General features: G+C 38.8%; 1 protein-coding gene across 6 annotated transcripts in view; it reads right to left on the reverse strand.

Annotated features, from left to right (window-relative positions):
- Nucleotides 1-26,564, reverse strand: part of SORCS2 (sortilin related VPS10 domain containing receptor 2) — a 562,341-nt gene that overhangs the window by 23,969 nt on the left and 511,808 nt on the right. For all 6 annotated transcript variants that reach the window (XM_054823228.1, XM_054823227.1, XM_054823226.1 and 3 more), the window contains exons 14-20: nucleotides 25,455-25,562; nucleotides 12,369-12,489; nucleotides 10,919-11,052; nucleotides 10,173-10,301; nucleotides 8,803-8,974; nucleotides 5,168-5,354; nucleotides 1,276-1,409 (exon numbers count right to left, since the gene is read on the reverse strand). In XM_054823228.1, the coding sequence (XP_054679203.1) occupies nucleotides 1,276-1,409; nucleotides 5,168-5,354; nucleotides 8,803-8,974; nucleotides 10,173-10,301; nucleotides 10,919-11,052; nucleotides 12,369-12,489; nucleotides 25,455-25,562 (985 nt within the window). The remainder of the gene's footprint in view (nucleotides 1-1,275; nucleotides 1,410-5,167; nucleotides 5,355-8,802; nucleotides 8,975-10,172; nucleotides 10,302-10,918; nucleotides 11,053-12,368; nucleotides 12,490-25,454; nucleotides 25,563-26,564) is intronic.

Genomic DNA, 26,564 nt, shown 5'->3' on the forward strand with positions numbered 1-26,564 from the left:
GGGTAATGGGTTTAAGCTGAAGGAGGGTCGATTTAGATTAGATGTTAGAAAGAAATTCTTCCCTGTGAGGGTGGTAAGGCACTGGAAGAGGTTGCCCAGAGAGGTTGTGGATGCCCCATCCCTGGAAGTGTTTAAGGCCAGGTTGGATGAGGCTTTGGGCAATGTGGTCTAGTGGAGGGTGTCCCTGCCCATGGCAGGGGGGTTGGAACTAGATGGTCTTTAAGGTCCCTTCCAACCCAAACCATTCTATATAGCAAGCCATTTGCCTCAAAAAATGTGGGGTATAGTCAAGGCCAAAAGGATTAATTCTGTCAACTTAGAGCATGACCCATGGAAGTGCATCAGCTCACCGTAACCTTCAAGGCAGCACTGAGATAGTGTTACCTGACCACATCTGTATGAATTACAAAACCCTTCACAAGACTACACAGATCTGCAGTGCCTCTTCTAGCAATGACAAAGTCAATAATAATGAAAAGATACAGGCTGGGATTATGGTAGACAGCCCATTTACAAGAAGAAAGTACACTGTGGTTATTTGAAGCACTCCTCTGTCATACTTAGTCTCCTTCATAAAGAAAACATTTTACTTATCTGTAATTGAAAGAATTACCTTAAAAGAAATTAACCCAGTTAGACCAGAAATATTCCCAATAGAAGTACTTGGATATTTATTGCTCTAGGATATGTTTATCTAGACTTTCTGTTCCCAAATGCATATCACCAGATTGTTTGAGTGCTTTCACTGTTTTGATATCCTTTTAGATATCCCAGTTATTTTTGATACGCCAGTTTATTTTATACTCCCAGAAAATATTTATCTATACAATGAATATATATATATTTCTGTACAGCACTTAAATTTACAGTACTCACATTATCAACATGGAAGTGCATAAACCCAAACTTCATCATTCACCAATGCTATGATGCCAAACGCATCCCCTTCCACAAGTTTTTTTTCCACAGGTAATGGAATAGAATAAATTGTTGTTCCCCCCAAAAGAAAATGATTCAGAAGTTCAAACCAATTCTAGACAAGAAATTTGCATTTGCATGTAAGTAGCAATAAAGGGAAATTAACACTTTAAATGTAGGTGATAAAACAAGGGAAGGTAGATACTGCTTGCCACCAGATATAACTGTCTATTTGGAATGAAAGATGATCTAAAAGAAGTCATGCAACGTGGCAGTATTTCTATTAAAGTAAAAGGTGTCACTCAGCCTTTATTGGAAAGAGATTGAAAATAATCTCAGTCAAAACCATTCAAGTACCTGAAGATTGTTTCCTATCCACCAGTAGAAGACTGTCAAATTAGGGTTCTTAGGCAGTATGATGGCCGTCAGATTCACCTCCTGGTTTCTCCCAACAACTGGAACCACTTCTAAATTTAAAGCCTGCAGTGGAGCTGAACAAAGTTCCCAAAATATCATTGAACAAGAATCCAATTTATTAATTCCTCTTTGCCCCAAAGCCTCTCGCTTGCACACCATAAGGTCCTGAATTTATTTTTCCCTCCCTCCTGCTTCTACATCTGTGTTGAAAGCTGCAGGCATAATTGAAAGGACCTCATTTCAAACCCCCACCTCACTCCCCAAAAAAACCCCACAAACAAAATCCTAGAACAGTGTGACAGATCATGAAAATGCGCCTCTGGTGCACTTTTTTTTGCTGCATGCCCAATTGTAGAAAACATACGCAAATATCTCAGTTAAAAAGTGGAAAAGTCAATCTCAGCTTTTTTTTTTTTTTTCCTGAAGTAATAAAAGATCAAATGAATAGAAATCTAGCAAATCTCAGACTGGTAAGGGAAAAGCAGAAAACTGAGAAAGAATGTTGCTGACTACTCATTTTCATTATAAAGTATCAGCTGTTAGGCTCACACCACACACAAACTCTCATTAACGCATGTTTTAAAATAGATGTGTACATCAGGGTTGCATTTGTTTGCACATTAAAATAGATACCCTCTGCACTACAAAATGTGCCTTAGAGTAAGTTTATTCCTTTCTGAACTTTTGCCTATGAAGGGTGTAAACATTATTATTTGTATAGAAGAAATGCATCATTGCAATGATTTTATCTGCTGCTTAATTTGTATTTTGCTTCACAGTACCATAACTTTAGTGAAAGAAAATCCTTCCCTCGGACGTTTCCAAGTATGTCTTTTTCAGAATATCTGAAGGTAAAAGCTTTATAATAGTATAACGCAATAACTAGAATTTCCTAACTTCAGCTGCACCAGCTCTCCAGGATACCAAACCGCTGTATGGTCCAACGTGCATTCATACACAGAATGAACACTAGCCCATCCATTTTTGTTCCATTCTAAATATCTTTTAACTCATTCAAAGGTCTTTCATCTCAGTGCAAACTTCAGGGTAATTAACACCGGTCCATTCACCCTCCTTTTCCACCTCGCTTCAACCAGCCTGTGTGCTGCTTCATCCCAACATAAGGCTTTACTTTCATTCCGCATTTTCTTCAATGACTTTTTCACCAACTATGTAAATTCAAGACCTGTTGGGTGCTTCAATAAATGGTTCCTTCAATAGAATCTTTACTGAAACAGTTAAAATGCTGCTCCTGTTGCTGGTGTCTTGAGGACAATTCAGAAATTTTACAAAGTCCATTAAATTTGTTCCTTCCAGAAATAGATTTTCCTTCTGATGAGGCAAGTTAAAGAAGTCTGGAGGAATCTGCATCACTGTTTTGATTTTGCCACAAGTTTACATTTTCCCAGAGGAAACAGATCATTTTGAGATACAGTTTTGCTCCTGAAGAAGGTTACTTTCTTTTCCAAAATTTTTAGAGAGGAAGTTGTTGGGTACTTGAATGATGACTGTTATTTCAAGTTTGCCGTTCCTATATATTAAGGAGCTAAAAAGAATTATTGTGAGCCCTTCTGCTTGTCTCAGTCACACAGTTCCGTAATGCATTTGAACAAGCTTCATAGCACCCTTAAGTATGTACAATTAGGAATGAAGTTGACTTACGTGATTTCTGGTTAACGAAGCTACAGTTTTCAAAGTTCCCTGATTATTCGCACACTATAGAGATCATGGTTTTGTGACAAAGAAAATGTACGCCTAGCTCTTTTTCAGTTCTTTTTATTCTGGGTTACCTATTCAAGTTTATACTATCAGACTTGCTCTAACTTCTCTTACAGTTCATTAACATGTTTTAGACTGCGTGATCTGGATCAGAAAGCATAATCTGGATGACAGGCCAAAGTTCTTAAATTGTCCTGCATTACAGGGCATCCCATAGCAACAGAACTTGGCAGGAGTGAAAAATACTCCCTTTACCATTTGTCCCTGAAAAAATTCCCTGGGAATACATCAGCTGGAGATGGAGTGAAAGCAGGACTCTGTGGACATTTCTGCTTTCACGGTATTCCACAGTGAAAAATGTCCCTGAACAGCTATTAGTGTTTCTCTAGAATGTAGACATTGTAGTTTAATTAGTGCCAGCTAATTTCCTCAAATCTTGTCATTTACCTAAAAAATTAAACAGAGCAAATCACATAGAAAGCATTTATTCAAACAGACTGGGAAACATGTTTCCATGAGTCTTCTAGACTATGCGCAGCATCCTCAGAGAAGCTCAGGAACGGACCACGTCTGCTTCAGTGCTCTGCTGCCTCTGCACTTCAGCACCAACGTCCTCTTAATGCACTGGTCATTTTACTTGGGAAAAATACCTCTGGCTTCTGCAATTTGTAAATCCACTGCGTAAAACACAATCGGTATCTTTCATTTTTACTGTTTATCCTGATGTAGGCCAGATCAGAAGCACATTCTGAGAAAGCTGTTGTCCTGCTTTCCATCAGGGCTTGCTACTGCACTTCATTCTCTGAATGGTAAGAAGTTGTTCTCCCCAGAGAGAAGGATGTTACACAGAGTTTTTTGCCATTCATTACTTGTACAGATCTACCGGTCCTGTGCTTAATCTACTTCCAGCAACTAGAAGCTCCTAAAAAGTAACAGTGAAGCCCTAAGTGATTTATCTGAGCTCTCTGGAGCTGTCCAATAATTTAAAAACAAACACAACAAAGACATAGATACTGAAATTAAGGTGGAAAATTCGATTCTGATCCTTTCCATTTGATTTTAACAGGAGATTGGCAATTAGCATTAATGGGTTGGGCTCCACCTGCTAATCAAAGCAGAACTGCAAAGTCTGGACTCAAGGACTCTGACCAGCAAACTACATAAATATCAGCAGTCACCAGACAGGCTGACATAAAGCACATGGATCTGTGCACAGCCATGTGTGAGGCTCCAGCGATTTCCACTGCTTTGGGATTAGGATGGAAGACACACCACTCACAACAGAGGGAAACGGACACCTGGAGAATGCAAGATGAGTACCTTTTCTTTGGATGTTACGTGGTTCTGAATTTTTTACACATCTGAAAAGAGGCAAAGCAATAGCTGCCTTGAATCTCAAAGGAAGAGGAAAATTCAGTTCCAGTTATGAGTTTCCTTCTTCATTTCAATTATGAGATGACTGAGGTACATTAAGCTTGTGATGGTGCATGATATTCCCTGTGCCGTGCTATTCTTTTCTTTTAAATCTATTTGATGGGGGTTTTTAGGTCTTAATTAAGGAGAGGGAGAGAGAGAGAAGTCTAAGTCAAGTAATACTGCCTGCCAACATGAAATTATACCCAAATACCACTTTAAAACTTTGTGAGAATTAACTACTTAAAATCTAGGTTCTAGTACTTTTAGAAACACTGAGATTTTGATTATTTTTTAAAATCATACAAGAGCTCATATGTTTCTGAACACATCTGTTCACTTGTTTCACACAGCACCTAGAAGCTCCTAAAAAGATATAGCTTGAAGTGTTAAATTTTAGTTGCTAAGACTGCCAACAGGGTCTTGAGTCAGGAAGATGGATCAAACCTGAGATTTGAACTGAGGCGTGCTTGCTATTTAAGAGATTAATACACCATCCCTCTCCCACATCCAAACAAAACTAATTCTGACCTCCTAATACATTAGGTTTACAGCCTCTGCATTAACAACATACAGCACTGCAAGACTGCGTGAGGTTATTGAAAAAATATGCATTTTTCCTAATTGTGACTAGTAATTTTCTTTACTACTTCATAGCAGCAAAAGTAAAAAAAGTGAAAAAAAAAGAGAGCTGATTTACAGTTGACTTGGATGAACACCACAGCCTCATCATGCCCAGCCACATTCTCAGCCTTCACCGAGACACGGTAAATCCCAGGATTCTCATAGCGGTGACGGATGGGTTCTCCAGTCATCGTAAGGTTCACATATATCGCCTTAAAGCCATCTCCAAGATCTACCTGGTATTTGGTATTCAATGTATCACCCTAAAAGGAAAATATATCAAAAATATTTTAAATGGCCAGAACCGAAATAGTCAGGACACATGATTATAACCGTTTCCCGAATCACAACAACATTTCTAGCCCCAGCCAGATATTTTGACTCAATCGCAATAGTTGCAGTCAAACCATTACACCCATGGCAAAGATTTTAGTGCAACAGATGTTGTGTGCATTAATGGAGATGATAGTACTAGATTTCCACAGTAAGGTGCTACCTTAAAATAAGACACCCCAGACCACTAACCAAGTTGTATGACACAAAAACCATCACTCTTGCCTTAATGCAGCTGGACATTAAATAACATGATGGTGCAAGGCAGCCCCAAGTTCTGGAGTGATGCTCATATGATTGCAAACAACTCAATATTGTTATTGCAGCAAATTACCACTCACCCAGTGAACTTCTAGTCTATGCAATTACAAAGCAAAAATAATTAGTTTAGACCTTCTTCACAGCACCTTCTAACCACATCCTCTGAGTGTCAACCGTATGGCCTTCAAGATCCAAGCTGGGATCTTCACACCGAGTTGTACTGCATTATACAGAGCTATCAGCATGTCTGGTACTAATGTGCTCTACTGTAAAATTAGATGCGTGCTTAATGAAGCAGATTATTGAGCTGAGTTTGGGAAAGGGTGTAAAAGTCCAGCCAAATAATTCCGTCCTGTCAAACATCTCACAGAATTTGTAATTCATTACACTTCTTCTAAGCGCTCCTTTAAATGACACCGTCTTCCTGAACTCAGCCCTAAAATACTGCAAGACTGATACTACTGTCAGAGGACAAACATATACTCATCACTCATGTTGTCACGGTGTGGCTGCTCAGGAGAGAAGTCAGGCCTGTGCTATGTGGACTAGCAATGTGGACGGAGTCAAAGGGAAATTCATTTTAGCTGTGAGCAGCAACACTTTCTCAACACTACTGGCAGCACTGCCTTAGCGAGCTGCCCTGCTTCCTCGGTCTCCAGCAATATGTTCCTGCTCACTTGCCACAGCACACAGCCATCACAGTCATGCAATTAAAACAGGGTGCAGGGCCAGGCTTGGTAGAAAATCCTCTGTATTGTGAAAATACAGTGTTGGTTAAAAATCTTCATTGCCTCTAGGAAAGGAAGGTATACATCCATATGCTGGTCAGGTGACCTGAATGGCCATCAGAGCAGAGAAGGATTGACACCCATCGAGGTATTCCAAAATCACTTCACTTCCCCATAAGCCACTCTCTGAAATAGGTTTATATCAAAATCTAATCCCAAAAGGCAGCACTAATGTAAAATCAAAGGAGGGAACAAAACCTAGAACTTATGTACCCCGGCATTACAAAGGGAAGGAAAACATACTATTATTTCCTCCTTTTATTATTTTGCAGTTTGATTGATTTTCTTCCATGTTTTATCAGATGAAAGAGCATTGCTTGTAATGTAAAAGAATACCCATAATAAGGAACCTGTAGGGTTATCAAATACCTAAACACCATATTTCAACACACATAAAGGACCTTGAAAGCTTCTTCACTGTGAATATTTTTTTCCAAATAACATCTTTCTTTTGACAACAGATGGGTAGAATTTAGCAGCGGAGATAATATGTTATTAAAGTTTAAAGCAGAAGAGATGTCTTCTTGCCAGCGATGTGCTAGAAAGTGGAATCTCTTTAGACAACATTAGCTTGCATTTCTTATGCTAACAAGTATACATGCATATTTTTTCCAGGTGAGACAGAAACCAGTGTTGAAAGCCAGTAGATGCAAGCTTCTCTCAATGTTTTATTCTAATAGGTTCCCTATTGCAAAGATGAGAGTGCTGTCTTCAAAACACTAAGGCACTTCTGTTTCCCTGACCAGGAAAGACGGAGAGCAGTGGACAGATAACACAAGAGTCACAAAGGGAAAACGCAGCTAAATTTAAAAGCAACTGGGGCTTCCGCTTCCATGCTAAATAGATGATTGTCGTCATGACATTATCTATTCATACATTCAGCCAACATATATTGGGAAAAAATAAGTATGATTATAAGTTACTATTAATTCTAAGGTCAACTGCAAACTGCCCAAACACACCCAAAGCCTGTTTTCTTTACTCCCCGATGTCTGGCATTCCTGCACCTAGTAACATGCATTCACATAAACTAGTAAATTAATTTTGTTCAGCAAAGTGGTATGTTTTGCTTTATCCTAGTAGAGCTGTTTCTTAAACTCAGTAATTGTTATGAATTCTCATTAGACTTTGCTGTATAGATTAGATCCTAAACAACGCTCCAGACGTTTAAGTATAAATATTATTCTTAGCCATAGGGGGCAGCAAACTGTTACATTTCTTCTAAATCCGCCCTCCAGTTTGATTTACGGAGCAAAGACTTCATCAGAAAACACACAGCACAGGTTTCCCTTCAAGATCCCTGACTTCTGAAGATTTTTTCAATAGTTTTAAATGTTTTACGTATTGCCGCAGAGATTCACGAAAGCTTCAGAATCTATGTAGTAGGAAAAAAATAAATCAAACTGCCAATCAAAATCATTAGAGTCCAAATTGCTACCAAATGCTCTATTCTTACAATAAACCTTTCCAAACAACTTCTAAAAAGAGAAGGCAGTATAACTTGCCACACAACTGTTGGGGCACTGCAAGCATTGGGACGCAGAGCCTGAGAAGCGTTAAGCAACCTGGTGTTCTGCATGTAACCTTCTTGATTCCATTACAGAAATAAATCCCAAGTGCCTGATTTACATTGCGTGGGTTTGCCAAAATGTGTGAACTTTCTTCACGTTCTTGCAAATCAGTGGGGTTAGCCAGGAAGTACACTACTCTGGTAACCTGAGCACAACAGTTAGAACCTAATACTAAAAAGTAAGCATTAAGGAAGACACCCACGGCAAACAATTAATCCAAAAGGTACTCGCTGCCGTTGATCAGGGCCTTAGGGCACTGTCTCTCTCAATAAACAGAAACACACACCCCCCCCTGTACCTTTGGCAACACAACCAATATATAATAAATGTTCTTATGCTGTGCTGTTTGTTGATTTCTGTAAAGCTTTGCCTAATTCCTTTCTAAAAGGCAGATTCTCAAAAACACTTAAACCAGAATATTAAATGTTCTCTGCATTTCTGTTCTTCTCTGATACAGCAGTTGAAATTTTCTGTCCAAGGAGACTTGGGTAATTTAGTCCCTTTGATTTTCAAAGAAGCCCATGCCTTTAAGGAATCATGACTGACCACACTGCTGAGGAGACAAATCCCATTCTGTGGACAGAACTTGGTGGTTCACTGAGCTTACTGGATTGTCCGATTCATTTGAAACAGAAGTTCCAAGTCATTTGGCTTTGTCTCAAGCACAACTTAATCTCATTCGGCAGCAAAGCAGTTAGAAGAGAAAGGAGCCATAACGATAGTGAGGAAACTTCCATAAAGCCAATGTTCATTACTACCTGCTCTTGTCTGACGATGAAGGTGATGTCTTCCCCAGGCTTAACAGCCAGGCTTTCTTCTCTGATGCTGATCTGAAGTCCCTTGGGAGCAATCAATGGACACATATGCTGTGCTAAGTTCTGCTGCAGGTCTACACCACCTTCACACACATTGGAAACAACTTTCCTGTACCTGCAAAAACAGTAAGCGGTGAGCACAATGAATCAGAGGTGAGCAGGACAATGTCATCAGAGGCACTGAACATGACTGTGATGGTAGCTAATGAATATTGCTTGGGTTCACGAACAGACAAGATTGCCTTTTCAAATTTAGAAGCACACTTGATCAGCCCTCCAGGAAGGTAGATAGCCTGCTGACCTCTCTGCCATAGCCCTTCCTAGCGTTCAATAGTCTTCAATGCTCTAGAGGTCTTGGTTCAAACCCCAAAGATCAGGAAGGAATTAGATCAAGCAGCTTCTGCATTAACACAGAACCAACTGCTTATCTGCTGCTATCAAATCTATGCATTTCTTAAAACACTTAAAGCATTTATTTAACATAACAGTATGAAAGAATGAAAAGCCACACTTTTAAAGAACTAATACTGAAATACTTGGATATGTACAGCAATTATTTACAGATCAGTTTCACTCAGGTATGTTATTTTTAAAAATCCTTTAAAATTGGAGTCAGATTTCGCTCTTTTGAACTCCTATTCTGTATATCACAGCTGTCAGCCGCAACCCAACAGACATCATTTTCCTTGGTAAGGCAAATATACACAGAGATCGTGATTCTATTGCCAGATTTGACATTTCGTCATTTGGTTCTCATCTCCACAACCGACAGAGATGATGTTATGATAAGCCAGAATAGATGCCAGCTGCAAGTTATTCTCAGCACAGACGTCAGACTACATTGTAGTGTATATTCTATGTGGTATTGTTTACAGTTACTAAAGCTTTCCTTTGATTCTGAGTGTCCCATATGGTCAGGAAAAGAATCTATTCTCCACAGAACTCCTTACCCCTATGGAAGTGAGAGACTGGGAAGTTCTGTGAGATGTTACGGGCTCCTCAGAGTAATTCTTTAGATTCAAACTGGAAATTGGTCTGAATTCAAGCAATGGGCTAAAAAAAAAGCCTTTGAATGGATATTCCTATCAGAAGTGTAGCAATGGTTACAAAACACAGTTACAAAATAAAAAATAAAAATACTGGGAACAAGACAGCTCCCCTTTTCTCAAATGGGTTAGTTTTTGCATTGCTGTGAACATGTAAAGTAACATTCTCTTTCTCTTGTACTGAAAACCACTTTTGCGTGCTTAATTGGAATCTCCTCCCCTGCTCTGGAAGCCTCTGCAAGCCAGTTGAACACAACATCAGCTTACCCAGTGCTGCTGGTGTACGCCTGCCCCAGCACACAGTCTTCAGGAGGTGCTTCTGGGTTAAACCAAAAGTCAGCAAAGCATTTGCTAGACTCCGACTTCAGAGGTGCAGAGCGCTCAAACCCATAATCACTGAAAAACATCAACACCAAGGATGTTACTATCCCCACTTCATTCAGCAGTCTAATTTGGGGTGGATGAGACTACATTTTTAAGGGTAAAAAGATTTTTTTTAGTATTATTCTACCAGCTGAACATACACATTGAAGAAGCCAGTTCTGTTCTAAGTCTAATTTCAACGGGAGTTGTGTACACCTGGGGGAAAGCTGGTTGTAATTACTTTGTCAGTTCTGCAAAATTAACTCTCTTGGAAGCTTAGATTTTTAAAAGGTTTCCTGTGCCACTCAGGCCAACACACTTCTTCTGGCTTTTTGCTTCATTTGCAAATAGAAAGGGTTTGCTTGCCTTATAAATCAATTCAATGGTCATCTTTCAAGTCTTGATCAATAGAGAAAAACACGAGGATTTGTTCAGTCAGGTGAAACAAACACTAAAAGCGTGGCAATGTTTTTAAACAACGGCAAATGCAACAGCAACCTGTTATTCAAATTACAGGCTGCCTATTTGTTTATACACAGCTATGTGGGGAGAGGGGCGAAAGGAGGAAAATAAACCCAAAATAAAAAATAAACCCAGCTCAAACTCTAAGTAACTATTTACCAGCAATAAAGGTCCACGGACAGACTCACCATAAGAAATCAGAGTTCACACATTCACAAACTTTGGATGTGAGAGCTGATGTGAAACTTCTCCCTTTAATGCACCACGATGAAATCTTCCTCTTCCGAAAGCTCCTCTGCTGGCCCATGATGCAACGATCACCCTGGACATCAAAGCACCGGATTTATTGCACACCATAACCTACACCACACAGACGTCACCTTATGTTGCCATGAGAAAGGCTGGTCTTGCTGCCAAGACTACAGACTTTATCGACTCTTCCATATTCAAATGTATAGGTATACGAAGCTCTCATAGCCACTGCTGTCCACTAACGGGCCATTACAGTGTTGTAACATACACTATATTTCAGGGCGCAAATCCAAAGATGTACACGAAAATTTCAAGTGCCATTTAATGTTTCATGTGTGCACAATCTAGGTGCAACCCTACAGCTGGCCATTTAAAAATTCAGTGTGGGTGCAGATGGCTGAAGTTCTATCTAAATCACCATGTCTCGTGTTGGCGGTCGTGTGGACACAGGTAGAATTAAGACTATCTGAACACGCGCCACTGGTAACTGGGCAGCTGCAAGCACTCTGTCAAAGTCATTTCAGTAGTTTCTAATTCCTGAAAGACATTTCAATGCCAATAACCCTAGATACTGTTACTCTTTAGGCTCAGATCTGCATAACATTCTTAGTAAATTCACAGCATTCCCAAACAAGAAGTATAAAATTAGGCATGAGAAGCAGCAAATGAGACCTGAAGAGCTGGAATGACACAGAGTAGTATGCAAAAAAACCCCAACCCTGCGGAGAGCGAGAGAACAAATGTACTGGAAGAAGCACAAACATAATAATCAGAATTATTATGAATAAATATGACATATTTCATTTAATGTAAAACCCCCTCATTTAGGTCTCTTTAATCAATACATTGTATAGAGAACGTAGCTTCCCAAAATTGGATTTGGCCAGAGAACCAGGATTAGTACAGCCTTAATACATTACTACAGAAATGGTATTGCCCAAAACAACTGGACTTCATTACATGAGCGGTCCACTGAGATCCTAAATTACTTCTGGAATAGGCTTTACTTATGGCAATTTATATATGAGTACGGTATGTGGTCAGGAAGTTGGCAGAACATATGACGGCATGTTGAAATTGCTTCAATCAATATTACACACTTCAGTTTATGGTATATGCTTCACAATCCAGCCAGACCACCTATTATTATGGCAGACCACCAAATATACTTCTGCCTTTCCCAGGACACAGATCATACAACTAAAGGGAACACAAAATCCTCCTCCATTTTAAACTATTGTAAAATCAGCAAATACCAACATAAGGAGAAGAAAAATGGGGATGTAGCATCCAAATTCTATTTGAAAACATTTGCCTAGCACACAGTTCTACATGAATCTGAAAGCTACGGAAAAGTTGTGGCAGTTAACGTAAAATCACGAATACCTGTAGATTTGTGAGCTCCCAAGATTCGTAGTCATCATCAGTGCACTCCCTGGGGAAGGATGGTCTGAAGTCCACCTTCACCAGTTCCCAGTCCGAACGGTAGCTAATATGTCCAAAGACTCTGAACAAAAAGATCAAAAGTAAAATCTTACAGGGAAGAAATACTATACATCTGAGATTCAAAGGTTCAGTTTTATCTTTTTCTTTCCATGGTCATGCTTCCCTACTCGAAGCTCCCTGGTTAATTTTTCTTCCACTTTTATTCCTCTTCACATACAAGCAATTGTCTCTGGAACTCTACCATGAAAAAATATAGCTCATAGATTAGAGATTTTTTTCCCGCAGCAAACTATCCAGAAATTTAAATGGCACTATACTACCTTTTCTAATTTGGAACCCCAAATTTTGTCTATTATCTTGTTATATGAAACATTTTTTGACAGGGAGCAGAAACCAGGATCACCAGGTTCAATTTCCAGCTCTGTCACTCATTTCTCAAGATTATGCTGCAACTTCTTCAGTTGTTTGTGTGGGTTTTTTCTTCACTTCTACAGATTTCAGATGGCAATTTTCTATTGTTCAAACTCACAGCAGTATCATGAAGTTGTATTCATTTCTAAGGAATCCACTGAATCTACACATTATGCTGAAGAACTCTCAGTCTCCTCTTCATTTCAGATAGTCCAATGTATAACAAAAAAAAGCCACAAACTACAAATTTCTTTTTGGAAAAAAAAAAAATAAAAAAAAAATGGAAATCTCATTCCTTTAAAAAACAAGCTGCACTTTCAAAGCAGCCAACATTTTCAAAGTCAGAATGTTTATTTCCAAAACAAAATGGGTAAGTATGACATCTAGCAACAAATTAGAAAGGATAAAGACTCTACTTGGGTAAAAGTCAAATGTATTTGTGGTTTGTATCAGGCTTATGTGGCTTACTTGCCAAAGAATTTAAGGTTGATTCTGAAGCCAACAATTTCTGTGGAGTTCATACTGCACAGAGTTCATATTCCAAGCTTTAGTAGCATTCTTCAAACTAATTCATTCCTTTTGTTTTGCCCTCAGTTTTGTCCAAATCCAGACACAGCAGGAATGGTACAGTTTTGCTAAAAGCTTTCTGCTGTGCACAGTCATTTCTCTTGTCCTGAATATCAGGTTCAAAGTGAAACTAGGGCAGACCAGAAGGGAGGAAATGGTGGATTCTCTGCAGCACAGAGGCAACATCATCACACTAAGCCTCCTCCCTGGCAGATGGACGTAGAGCTCTGAAGTCCACTACAGAGGTTGAGAAAGAGTTGCAGAGACTAAAGATGTACAGTGATTTCCCCCTTTCCTTTCTGGTGTCCTTGCTTCCCAGCCATAGCACGCAGATGTAGGTATCTACAGATCACTGCCCATACTACCCACATTACAATGCCCAAAACGCACACAGGAAACTTCACCATCAGAAGTACACCTAATTAAACAGAAACATGTGCATTTAATTTGTATGTCTTACCCTTTTCTTAGTAAGGCTCTGAGATTAAAGGACTTGGATCATCTACCTTTCTTTCCTTTTCAATCTACCCATGGCTCAGAAGTAGAAACAATACACAAAAACATGGCCCGGTCCACTGGCTGCATGTGCATATAGGTGTGTGGTCCCACTTCTCTCAGCAGGAAGACTGTCTTATATTGAGACCTACAGGTTTGGTTCCTTTTTCTGGTTCAGCTGGATCCTGAGAGCTGCTGTCACCATATAATCTTATTCACTTGTAGTTACATATGCAATAAAGTGACTACTTAGGTGGTCTCATGCTTTTTCCACAATGCCTGCTTCAATATGACTGGCTTTGCTGACAGGCATGAAGTGTCTTTTGCATGCTAAATACCTATACCTTTTTTTTAAAAAAAATCTCTTTTTTTCTCCATACAAGGTACTAACATAAGGCAGACTTCACCGCATGCTTATGCAGCTACCTACCTCACTGAATGCTTCTTTAGACACCACAAAACATTACAAATTGCTTACATTTCTTTTATTAACTCATTAATCAACAAATATGTTCAAGTGAAAGGATCCAAGTCCTGTCAAAGCTTCACTCCTGCCTCAAGAAAAGTATTTTCTATGGAAATTTTCTTCGTTCATGTTAGTTATCTCAGGCAGATTTAGACAGGAAAGGAGAAGAAAGGAGATGGTTGGTTGAGTTCAATGCAGAACAGAATAATTAAATTCCCCTGAAAGTATAACCCAAAATCTCTGATCTATTAATAATTGTCTTGGAGACCTCACAGAGGAGGAGGGTGATTCCAGCTGACTATGGAAAAGGAAACATTTTGCGCGTATATATATGCACACATATAGACACACACATATATGTGTGTATATATGACCATATATATAAAGCAACAAAACAAGTGCCCAGGGAGTTACAGAATTAATTTTGATAACCACAAAGATACCAAACAAATTATTAAGCTATCCACTTATAAGAACCTTGGAGATAATTAAAATGATAACAAACAGCCACCACGGATTTGTCAAAATCAAATCATGTCAAACTAAAGTAATTTCCTTCTTTTACAGGGTAACTGGCTTAGTGGATAAAGGAAAGGAGAAAATGTAGCATATTTTGACCTTTGTTAAACTGCTACACAGTTCTAGCTGACATTGTCTCAGTGTAGAAAAGAAAACATCATTGCAGATAAATTCATTGCAATGAGGAATGGGAGTACATATCCAATTAGAAGAATTCATTTTTAAAAAGTAGTTATCAAACAAGGAAATATTTTGAGATATGTTTTGCAAAGATACGATGGGTCCACAGGAAATATTTTCATTAACACCCATGTGGTCAAATAACAAACATACACAAAATTTTGTGGGGTAACACAGAAGGAAGGGGGTGGACACTACCTGATGGAAGCAATGGTCAGAAATCAACATGATGTAATACTTCAAAACCAATTGCAAAAAGTTCTCCTAAGGGAAAAAAAAAAAAAACCAACATACACAATAAAGGCACAAAACCAAAATGGAGAATAACTTTCAAATATCGAAGAAAAGGCTTGGGGAATTCTAGGGAATTAAAACAAGAATGCAATGTTGCTGCAAAAGGAAAAAGACTAATTCTAGGTTGTATTTCGAACTGGAAAACAGAAAACATTAATTATTTTGATAAACCTGGCATTGGTGGAGCCAATTCTGGAAGAATATGGTGTCTAATTTTGGATGTTATATGCATATTTACACACCCACTAAAAAATTAATTTGAAGAGGGGCAAGGATAACTCATAAGCTGCTTAGAAAACGTAATCAGTGAAGAAAGATTGAAAGAATTGTTGTTTCCTCTGTAAAACATAAAGCTGAGAAGTACAACAAAATGAATTTAGAGTCTTGTTATAGATTGAAGAATTGTCTTCAAAGAGACCTGGAGGAAGGGCAAAAAAGAGGAAGGATAAGGATCAATAAACTTAAAAGATACAGCTGCACAATTCTCTAATTCCTTCTCCTCAGCACTGGTGAGGCCACACCTGGAGTGCTGGGTCCAGTTCTGGGCTCCTCAGTACGAGAGACACGGACAGACTGGAGGGGTCCAACAAAGGGCCACGAAGATGATGAAGGGACTGGAGCATCTGTCCCTATGAAGAAAGGCTGAGGGAGCTGGGGCTGTTCAGCCTGGAGAAGGCTCAGGGGGATCTTATCAATGTATATAAATACTTGGAGGAAGGGTGCAAAGAAGATGGAGCCAGGCTCTTTCCAGCGGTGCCCAGTGACAGGACTGGAGGCAGCGGGCACAAACTGAAACACGGAAGGTTCCCTCTGAACATCAGGAAACACTTTCTTACTGTGAGGGTGACCGAACACTGGCAGATGTTGCCCAGAGAGGTTGTGGAGTCTCCATCCTTGGAGATACTCAGAAGCAGTCTGGACACGGTCCTGGGTGACTGGCTTTCAGTAGCCCTGCTTCAGCAGAGGGGTTGGACCAGATGACCTCCAGACGTCCCTTCCAACCTCAACCATTCTGTGATTCTGTAATGGTACAAGCTATTGAGGTTTATTGTCCCTCACTGGAGGGAGAAATTAGTGAAACATCAGGATTGGAGCTAGAGAAAATAAACTTTTGAGATATTGCCCAGCCTCACATCCTATAATTTTATAAAAATCTTAGAAATTATTCTAGAAATTATGCAAATTCTACTAGAAGAATATGGAAGCTACGTGTAAACTATATGTTTATATAGCAAAGACACTGCTTCAATGGGCGAATTATAAGCCTCTCCTCTCTGGATTTTTAGCAAAAGACAGAAATGACCTTTCTGCCTGTTGGTCCAGCCTCTTGCAAAAAAACCCAAACCAACTCATTTGCATTATGGCTGTTGTGATTCTACAGACTGAAACCCACGTTCTGACAGAGCACAGTAACTGTACCACCGATTCTATCACTGGCTGAAGTAAAATTCCTGAGATTCACACAAGTGTCTCAGCGCAGCCAGAAACCCCATGAAAAATGCAGCCATACAGCTTTAGAATTCCTGGGGAAATTTTCCTAAGGAATCCAGCACCTTACATGCACTCAGCTTAGCAAACTGTTTGAAAACATGACCTCATGATTATTAACGCTGTTGCTGCAATAACAGTTGTTGCCCCATTGAGGACAGGGGTTTCCAGACACATCAGAGGAGCCCACTTAAAGGTATTGCCAAATATCACTAGAATAAAAATGAAATGTTTTTCCTAAGTAAGAAAGGCATGTATTAAGTAGGATTCAATGGATTAGACAAAAATATGAGCTACAACAAAGCAATACATAACAGCAATCACAATCTAATTGCTCAGGTGCAAAATATATATGTCCAATAAAATCATATGAATGGAAGAAACCGGAATGCTACAGCAAGTGTAACTGATGATTAGAAGTTAAATATCAAGATGATAGTAATTCACAAGCTACTAAAACCTTCCTCTTGATTAATTATGTTGCATTAGCAAGCCATCAAATCAATTCTGTTGAAACTATGAAAGACGATGCTGTGATAAATAATTTTGGAAAGAAATTCCAATTACCTTGGAAATTCATTTACTTTTATTTGCAAGAATTTGGGATCCATAATTTTAACTTCAGTGTTTCAGCTGCCATAACAACTTTGTACATTTGTTCCCAGTTCATTTATGAGCACATCATTTTTTAATTTGATTGCATCATTTGATAGCTAAGACAGTTTAATGCAGTTTTTAAGCTAGCTCATTTAAACTATTTGCTGGAGGATTGCTGGTTATTTCTGTTCCTGATAAGGCTCATAATCGGGGGGAGCTAATTTAACAGAAATTATATGCAATGATAATCTCTTCCAGTAAATTCACGTTTCTATTCAATAGAAAAGAGCATCTATTCAATAGACGTTCTTAGTTCAGAGGAACAGTAATAGCTGTGTCGCCGGCTGTCTGTGTCACTGGCAAACCACCTGACTGAAGCTGTGATGGTGCTAATGCTGGAGACTCCCCAAGACTTACCAGCTAAACATTCAGCTGCCACGGCCTCATTCAGGAGAAACAAGCCTGATCTTGACAACACACTGCTCATCCCAGATGCCGCAGACATCGTTTTATAACCACTACACCTGCATTCCTCTTTAGCTTTTCTGCTGTGTTCTTCAGGACTTGGTTCGTAGGGTTTCACAGTATCAAAACATTCTTTGTCACAGCAGATGGATTTTAGCTATAGTGTCCCATATCATGGACCTAATGCTATATAAATTAAGACACACCTTGAGTAAATTTACGCTGATTTACCTTTGAGTTGTTAGCCATACTGCCTCTGGACAAAGCAAATGGCTTTGAGCAGCCGGATGTCCGATATACCCACCAGCTAATCAGAGCAGCATAGCTGAATCTTCAACAATTTTGCTTCACTGCTGAATATCTAGGAACACTCAAAGAGCTCAGAGTGGTGGAAGTGATCCTGCTGTACTACCCCACCAAGGTCATGAAGACAGCACATGTGGAATTTATTCAGATGTTTAACTTAGCAACTTAAATTGTCCAAGTTTTGCAGTTCTGCTGAAGACTAGTGATGACAACTGCATGATGCATAGCTACTTTTGTTTGAAATCAGATGCCTCTCTCATTCTAGACGTGGTGCTTTAATCTCCCTAGTGCTGCGTTGGCTTTTGTTCTCCTCTACATGACTTTGTCATTAACCATGATGTTTGAAACAGCATGCTGCCCAGGTAGCAGAATTTGCCTGCACAGTCCTGTACTGCCCTGTTGACACACTCTGCTAGCTTGCCATGCCAGCTGGGGGTGGAACGGGACCTCAAGTGTTTTGGGAGAGCCTTCAAAAGTATCAAACTACCTAGGGTTTGCATCAGATTAGCTGAGGACCCCACGTACAGACGATGTGGGCAATCTCAGTAGCTCTATCTTGGATAATATGTCTCATTTCTTCTGGGCAGCACCTAAGCAAAGATGTCCAAGCATGTGTGAAAAGCTAGTTACCTGAAATTTTTGTGGATCTAAACCTCAAAACCCAACAGTGAGCATGTGATCATGGTGGGAAAGGAAACCAGACTCTCAGAGACGCTAGTTAATTATTTTAACAACTTTCAGTCTGTCTCTTGGAAAGTATTCATTTAAATGGAAGCTGTCACAGAGCTCTGCTAAAAAGTGGTATTTAGATCTTCTTCCCCATATAAGGCTTCCTCTCCAGCAGTAAATCATATCAGTAGCAATCACAATTGTCAGTGAACTTACTGGACTGTTAAAATATTTTTTAACTGTCACACCTCCCTGATTATTTTTGTAATGCAATTGCAATTTCAGATCAAATACTTAATCCACCTTACAGTTCACTAGATGTTGGAGACCATTTACATTAAAACAGCAGCAACTTTCTCAGCTGTCTTTTGCCTAAAAGGAACAATGTGTTAGAAGTTTCTCATCAATGTATGGTGAGCTCAAACAGCCAAGTCCTTTGCTTCACTTAGACCTTTACTACAAATAATGACAATATAACTGAAAAAGCAAATAAATGTGACAGTTGTCTTTTTGGTTTTGCCCGTTGTACTTCATATTATTACAGTACCTCAGAAACAGTAACATTACTAAGGAAAGATTTTCAAGGGGATATGGGTTGGAAGAGTGGGTTAGCCATGACTGTCTACAGTGCTACTTAAAAGCTACCATTTTCAAAGAGAAAATGACAGATTAATCATTACAGACACGCTTTCCTTCTAGCAGTTGTCTTTGCTTCCTTTACACCATTGTGAAATCAACAAAAACTAGATAAGTCAAAGGGTTCGTACTAGTAAAATGGATGAAAGTAATGTAAGATTCAAGCTGTGGTCTGTTATACATCAAGATTATAATTCTGCATATTTTTCTAATTCCCCAAAAGAACGTAACAGAGGTCACATTTTCAGTGGCCTTCCTAAATTGCAACTACAGAAATGATGAATGCTTCCATGTGCAAAAGTAGACACCTGCCTACACAAAGCAACTGCAGACAAACAGTGCTTGTGTACACAACAGATCACGTGCAAAATGCTGAGACACAATTTAAGTGCCTCAAACTACAAACACATGCATATACTTAATGCACTAAAGAAAAGAATAGGGTTTTTTTCTTTTTTTTCTTTTTTTTGGGCGGAGGGGGTGGAGGGTTGGCTGCCAAAGTGAAAAATGAGGGGAGGAAACAATTTAGTTGAAATTGAACCAAAATATGTTTTTCCATTGTTTCCTGTCCCCAAAAAATAATAACTGCCAATCATTCTTTTATGCCAAAACATCTTGGTTGCGGCTCTTTTGGGGAAAAAGAATGGAAATGAATGCTTAGGTTCTGAGAAGTGCTGGGGAGGAGCAGGATGACTGTGTTCCTGTTTTACCCAGAAGCTCAGTGGCTCCACGATGTTTGAGAATTACCTCCAACATTTTTTCCATCTATTTGGTAAATTCCCATCCAAGAACAATCTTTTACATGTAAGCTGTTTGGAAAAAATTGCAGATTTAATGCCTAGCCTGATGCTTTATGTAGAAGTAAATACAAGGTGGACGGTGAACAAAATGGATTAATTTAAGGAAAAACATATGACATTATAAAGGATAGCTCTGCATCATTTGGCTCTTTGCTGTCATCTTACTTAAAGATCAAATTAATTTGGGATACTTACAAAAATTTATAATTAATTCTTGATCTAATTTTTTTTTTTTTTTTTACTCACATAGTTAAAAATCAGATCTTTTTTGTTACAGGTAGGAAATTTCTCATTCAGACTCCACCTGGCAAAGCCTATGGTTACCTAAATTGTAGTTCCTTCATTCTGAGAGCAAAATACAGCAAAACGGAGTTCAAGGCCCCACCAAAATTTAAGTAATATATTTGAACAATTTTATTGTTGGCCAAAGTTTCCAATGTCTACCTCATCATCACCATTCATTAGAACCAGACACTACAATGGAACTGTCTCCCTGAAAGAGAAGCTAGAGCAACACATCTGCAGGCACTCATGCAGTGACAGGGGTTCAAAATGACACAAAGACTCTATCTGAACAAAAAAAGTCACGTGTCACCCTTTTTCTCTCCTTCTTTCCTTTAAATAGAGGTAAGGCGATAAAAGACCTTTCAGTTCCTCTTATTTAAATGTATGGTCTGCCCTTAAAATGTACTAATGGCCTTTAGCCAGACACTGAAAGCATCATGTTCCCATGCTTCTGAATATGTTATGAGAGCTTTATGGAAAGTAAAGAAAAAACAAAGCTTTACACATTGGACTTCTTTTGAGCAGAGGGAGAGACGGGGCAGTCCCACAGACTTGGCTCCAAGGCCACAGGTTGGCAGTGCCACTACAACGCACTAACTTGTTCTTCTAACATCTGTGGCCATGAAGATGCCAGCCAAAGCATTAGACTTGCCACTAAACAAGCACATGTACACCTGGATTAGCTGACATTTAGATTAGATTGAAATAAGAGCAGCCAGTTGACTTTTTCAATTCCCTTCTAGCAAGGTCATCATTCTCTTCCTGTCTTTCTATATGTTTCCTCCATCTATTGAGAGATAGACACATTTGTCATCATGCAGAGAGCAGAACAGCCATTTAATAACTGAGCAATGCTTCTCAAACAAGAGATTAATCAGCTGCAAATAAAACCTAGAATTTTCCTTTGGAAACCAGCTATTCTCTTACATAATGAGGCTTTATCTAGTGTTTATCTACCTTTTTTAAAGGTTGCACTGTGAGAAAGTTAGTAGTGAAGAATTCACAACACAGAAAAGTACCTTCCACCTAGTAAGATACTCGAAGACAACAGGGAAGGTAGTGTGCTGCCATGTGCTGCACAAGATTAAGCCCCACAAACTACATGTAATGTTGATTGTTATTGATGTTGTTAAAGCTGAGGTTGACATTCCTAGCAGAATCAACAGAAGCAAAAATCCAGATGGTTCTCCCTAATATCTAACACCTGTTAATATCATATCCAACTTGTTTTTATTAAGTTTAAATTAAACTATTTTCTTGCTTCCATTATCACCTAGGAACCCAACAGGAATGCAACAATGGACTTTCAAGAGAGCAAGACGCACACAGAGGAGTTCTGCAGTTCAGAGATGCCATAAAGTTCCCAGAAGCATCTCTATGAGACCTTAGAAAAAAAATATCTCCAGAAAAAAATACAATTACCCATAAAGAAAATTTTGATTCTACCTGACATAAAGAAAAGCAGTTATTTTATATAACCTCTTATCGGCCTTTTAAAAGGGCCATGGTCTGTGGTACCATGGTCATCATGCCTAATGGGTTTATATTGCAATCTAAATAACCTGGTTTGAGAAACTCTACCAGAAGCTGAATTGTGATTTGAAGTCATTTTAACAGGTTTGAAACTTTCATTATATGAACTACTTCCTTTGAAGAGGAACATCAGTATTTCAGACACACAAAACCCCTTCCTTTTTCCACAGTTAGGCCATTACTCAATCCAGCATCACTAAGTAATTTTTCCCAAATATAATATATTTTTAACACTGGGTTGCAGTAACTTTCATTCTTAAAGAATTTAGAACAAAATGAAGCCTACTAGACCATGCACTATTTTGATGAATATATATTAATTAGTTGGGGAAATTCCTTAGAAAACCTTACTTATTCATTTAGCAATAAATGGTGGATTTGAGCTCTTTATTTAGAAATTGATTTTGTTTCCTAAACTTTATGAATACTTTATCGTTTATCTCTCCTAAAACTCTTAACTAGGCCTATTTAGAAATTGATTTTTACACAGAATGAGTTTCCTAAAGTTTTTGAATACTTTACTGCTTTAAAGTCCTAAAAATCTTACCTAGGTCTATCACAGAGCACAATGGAATAAAATATATTTTCCTTGGCATTTGAGTGCACATATTTTGAATACTGCAGGGGATTTGGATGAATGATTTAGATTAATGTCGACTGGCAGATGACAACTCAGTTTATGAAAACTTTTGACAAGTCAACATTTGGTTTTTTTCTGTTTTGGAGAAAACACAAAACTTTCTGAAATGAAGACCTGAGGTAACCAGGTTCACATTCTCCTGTTTCTTGAGTAAAGCCTTCCAGATCACCTAATTTTGGCTAAGTTAGGTCAGAACAGGAATTCAAATGGAAGTCCCTTATGAGTCAGGTCAACACCCCAGTCACCATGCTGGAGAATGAGAAGTCTCTCTTACACACAGTGTTACCAAGTCCCTTAATGTCTTTCCCAGATAATATTTTTGTGGAGATTTTTTTTTTTTTCAATAAAAATTAAAAACCTTTAAGGAAATCCCTAAGCTGGCTTCAGTGGAACCAGGATTTTACACTACAGTAACAGCTGCTTTCTGTACAAGTAAAATAGTCTTTGACACTTTTGTGATTTTATTCTAGAAGCTTTAAATAAAACAGTCTGTTCCACCATTTTGCTGTACGCTTTTTCAGTTATTACCTTCCCACTGCAGAATTATGTTATCTCTGCTAATTTATGCAGATTTTGACATTGGGCTCTTTACTCAAAGTCCTTACTCAAACAAACTCGCTACCAAAGGGAAAAATGAAATTCCTGTACAAGCAAAAAAAGTCAGACTAGGTCCTAAATAATGGATTTGGGGATTCTTTAGGGTGAAAGACACTGTTAATTTATTCCAATTACCATACACAAGTTCATCTTACCATGTTCTACCCAGAAGAAAAAACACTTTTTTATGTAATTTTCCCAGGGAGTGTGTATCAGTGGATGACATTTCTCAAAAGCAGCAAATCACTGAAGATTAAGTCATGCCCAGCAACTCAGTACAAGTGTGAAGTTTTGAGAGAAAATGACGTAGGCCAGACAGAATGACAAAAGGCCTTGATGTAAAGTCAGAGAGGGCACCACCGGGCAGACAATGTCACCCTGAAAGTAAAACCCAATCAAAAGCAGGAGGAGAGACAACGAAGCTGATGTAACAGCAACGAGGAAACACCTACTGTAAGTTTATTCTTCCCGTTATCTTTAGAGTCTGGTAGGAAAGCTGCAAGACTTTTCAGGGCCAGTCTATGGCAGTAACTGTTCGATGTCCTCTGTGTTCGGTAGAAGTAGCTGCAAAGAAAGATCTTACGAGCCTGGCACTGAGATGCTGGAGTCAGACTCTTGTTCTGCCCTTAGAAACGTGAAAGTCATATGATGCTTTTTTATCAATCTGGGCTCATGTACCAAATCCACCTACAGTTTTATATATTTCAGATGGATGATTTTAAAAAGGTATCATTTTACATGAGCTCTTTAGCCTATTCAGCCAGATATTTAAGTACATCTTCACAAAATCACTGGTTTTAATGACAAATAATAAAAAAAAAGACAGAGCATATAGTTATCACACATCTTTTTATCTGCCAGTAAGTACAGTTTAGGATAAGCTTTTGATCCCTCTACTTCCACTGAAATCAATGGAAATCCTTCATTCAGAGACAAGCGTATCTCCATGTGGCATATATTATACCATTAAAAAAACCCCTGCGCTTGAGAGAAGGGGAAGATGGTGGAGTAATATTGTTCTCAGGTCATATATGTATAATGGAGCATAAATGGGACAGTGGAGAAAGAAAGAATGAATGAACAGACCAAATACACTCCTGCACAGTCCAGCGTTATGAATTTGGTGCAATGCTTTTAAGTACGTTGAGTAAGATTTCTGTCTTCCTTTACACAACTGCAGGCTGGGCTATTTTCTTTTTTTCCTGGGGAAAATGTTACAAATAGAGCTGTCTTTGACATGTTCCAGTAACTCCTAGGAGAAAAAGTTTGTCATGAACACACAGAGCTCCAATATAAAGGATCGCACAAGCTGTTCTGGTAGGCGCACACGTAACAACCTGCCCATCTCTGAGTGCATTTCCCTTCCCTGCTGCAATCAGCATGTGCCTTTCCTCCTAATTGGACCGGTGGTTTTTACTCTCAGACACTTCTAAAATATTAGCATTTATCCTAGAGACAGAGCAAAAACCTGCAGCTTAGATCCAGATGTCCCTGGCCCTTTGGAAAAAAGACAGATAAACAAAGGCCTGAGTTGCAGAATTTGCTATTTTTAACTGTGTTGACAGCATCTGCCTCAGTCACTGCACAGAATTCAAAGATGTATTTGTTAGCACAGTGTTTGGTTACACAAAGTACTGCAATGCTAGTTACTAGGACAACAATATAGTTGTTTACACTGTGAAGACAATTTTCACAAGGAGAAGGGATAGATATTTAGTATTTAAGTCTGCCTAAGAATCTGTAGAAAACAGAAAAAATGCAGGAAATAGTTATTTTTTATCTATACTTCTCAGATTTGTATTTGCAGTCCTATTATTCCACTCTTCCTGGTGGTAACTTTGTGAAATTTCATATGAACATAACACTTCATCTTGACAGTCTGTAACATTGCACTCAGATAATTTCAAAGACAGGCTGCATACTAGGGCTGTTTGGACATCAGTGTAAGAGCCTGTGTGACTGCAAGAGGCAAAAGTCACCGGCTCAAGGAGTATCTCAAACATCCACAATTAAAAATATGCTCAACTGCATCAGCAGAGAGCGCCCTGAAAAAAGACATGAAAACAACAGAAACTTACGTCATGACCAGTGTCTCATCTCCAGGTTCACTAAGTAATCCATCTACGAAGACTGAAGTGCTGGTAAAATTATGCGTACTCCAAGTCTGGCCTTCATCTATGCTGAACCTGTAAAAAAGCAGAAACGGATTTCATTTACAACTATTATTATACAAAACAGAATTCATTCATTCATTTGAAAAAAAAATCCCCTCACTACTAAAGCCCAGGATTTACGATCACCAAAATACAATATGCCCGGACAGGATATCATTTTAATGTGATTTTTTTTCTCAGCAACATATCCAGGGGCTCACATCTTTATTAGAAGGTGTATAATAAACTTGCAACAAGAATGGAAATTCTCAGGCAGATAAAAAACAAGGTCTGTCAACAAATTATCTGGCTACCTTGTAGGTTCAAGAGCAAGTTAATTTACACTTCATTCTTTCTGGCAGTCCCTGATCCAGAGACCTGTTAAGCAGAGGTCAGTGAAGCATGAGAGGCAGACCAGCACAACTGCTAAAACACGTGGGAGGTGCAGTAACTGCTGGCCCCAGGATGATGGTCCTTCACAGCTGCCACCATCCACTTAAAAATTTTCAAAAGATGCTGATGAATCAGCAAAATATATTTCAAATACCTTGTGCACCCCAAAATCACGATTCAAAGTCTCTCTTCTTGTGTACCTTTCCTTTAGGTCTTTTTGGATACTGGGTTAACGACGGCTTTCATTCTAGCTGAGTACACAGCTTAGTTCCTATTAGTGTAAAGACTATTATGCAAAAGTGAGCCTAGTCACAAGTGATAAACAAAGATCTCTTGCCTTTTTTTTTATGCCAAAGATGATAATTTTGTATGCCATTACATAACATTACCGTACTCTGCTTCACTACCATGCAGTTTAACACTTGGTATTTTGTAACGAAATTCTGTGCAACAAAGGTTTCCTGCCAAACAAGCTAAGGCCATTTGCTGCATTATCACTATATGACAGGATCTACATTGAAGGCATAATACAGTTAATTTGTGCTTCAATTACTCCAAAGAACTGGGTTCTTGCATACCATATCACACAGCACATAAGCACACCAAGCCCTTTCCCATTGGCTGCCAAGTTTACGTTATATT

The sequence above is a fragment of the Grus americana genome, chromosome 4 (assembly GCF_028858705.1).
Source record: "Grus americana isolate bGruAme1 chromosome 4, bGruAme1.mat, whole genome shotgun sequence".
Lineage (NCBI taxonomy): Eukaryota > Metazoa > Chordata > Aves > Gruiformes > Gruidae > Grus > Grus americana.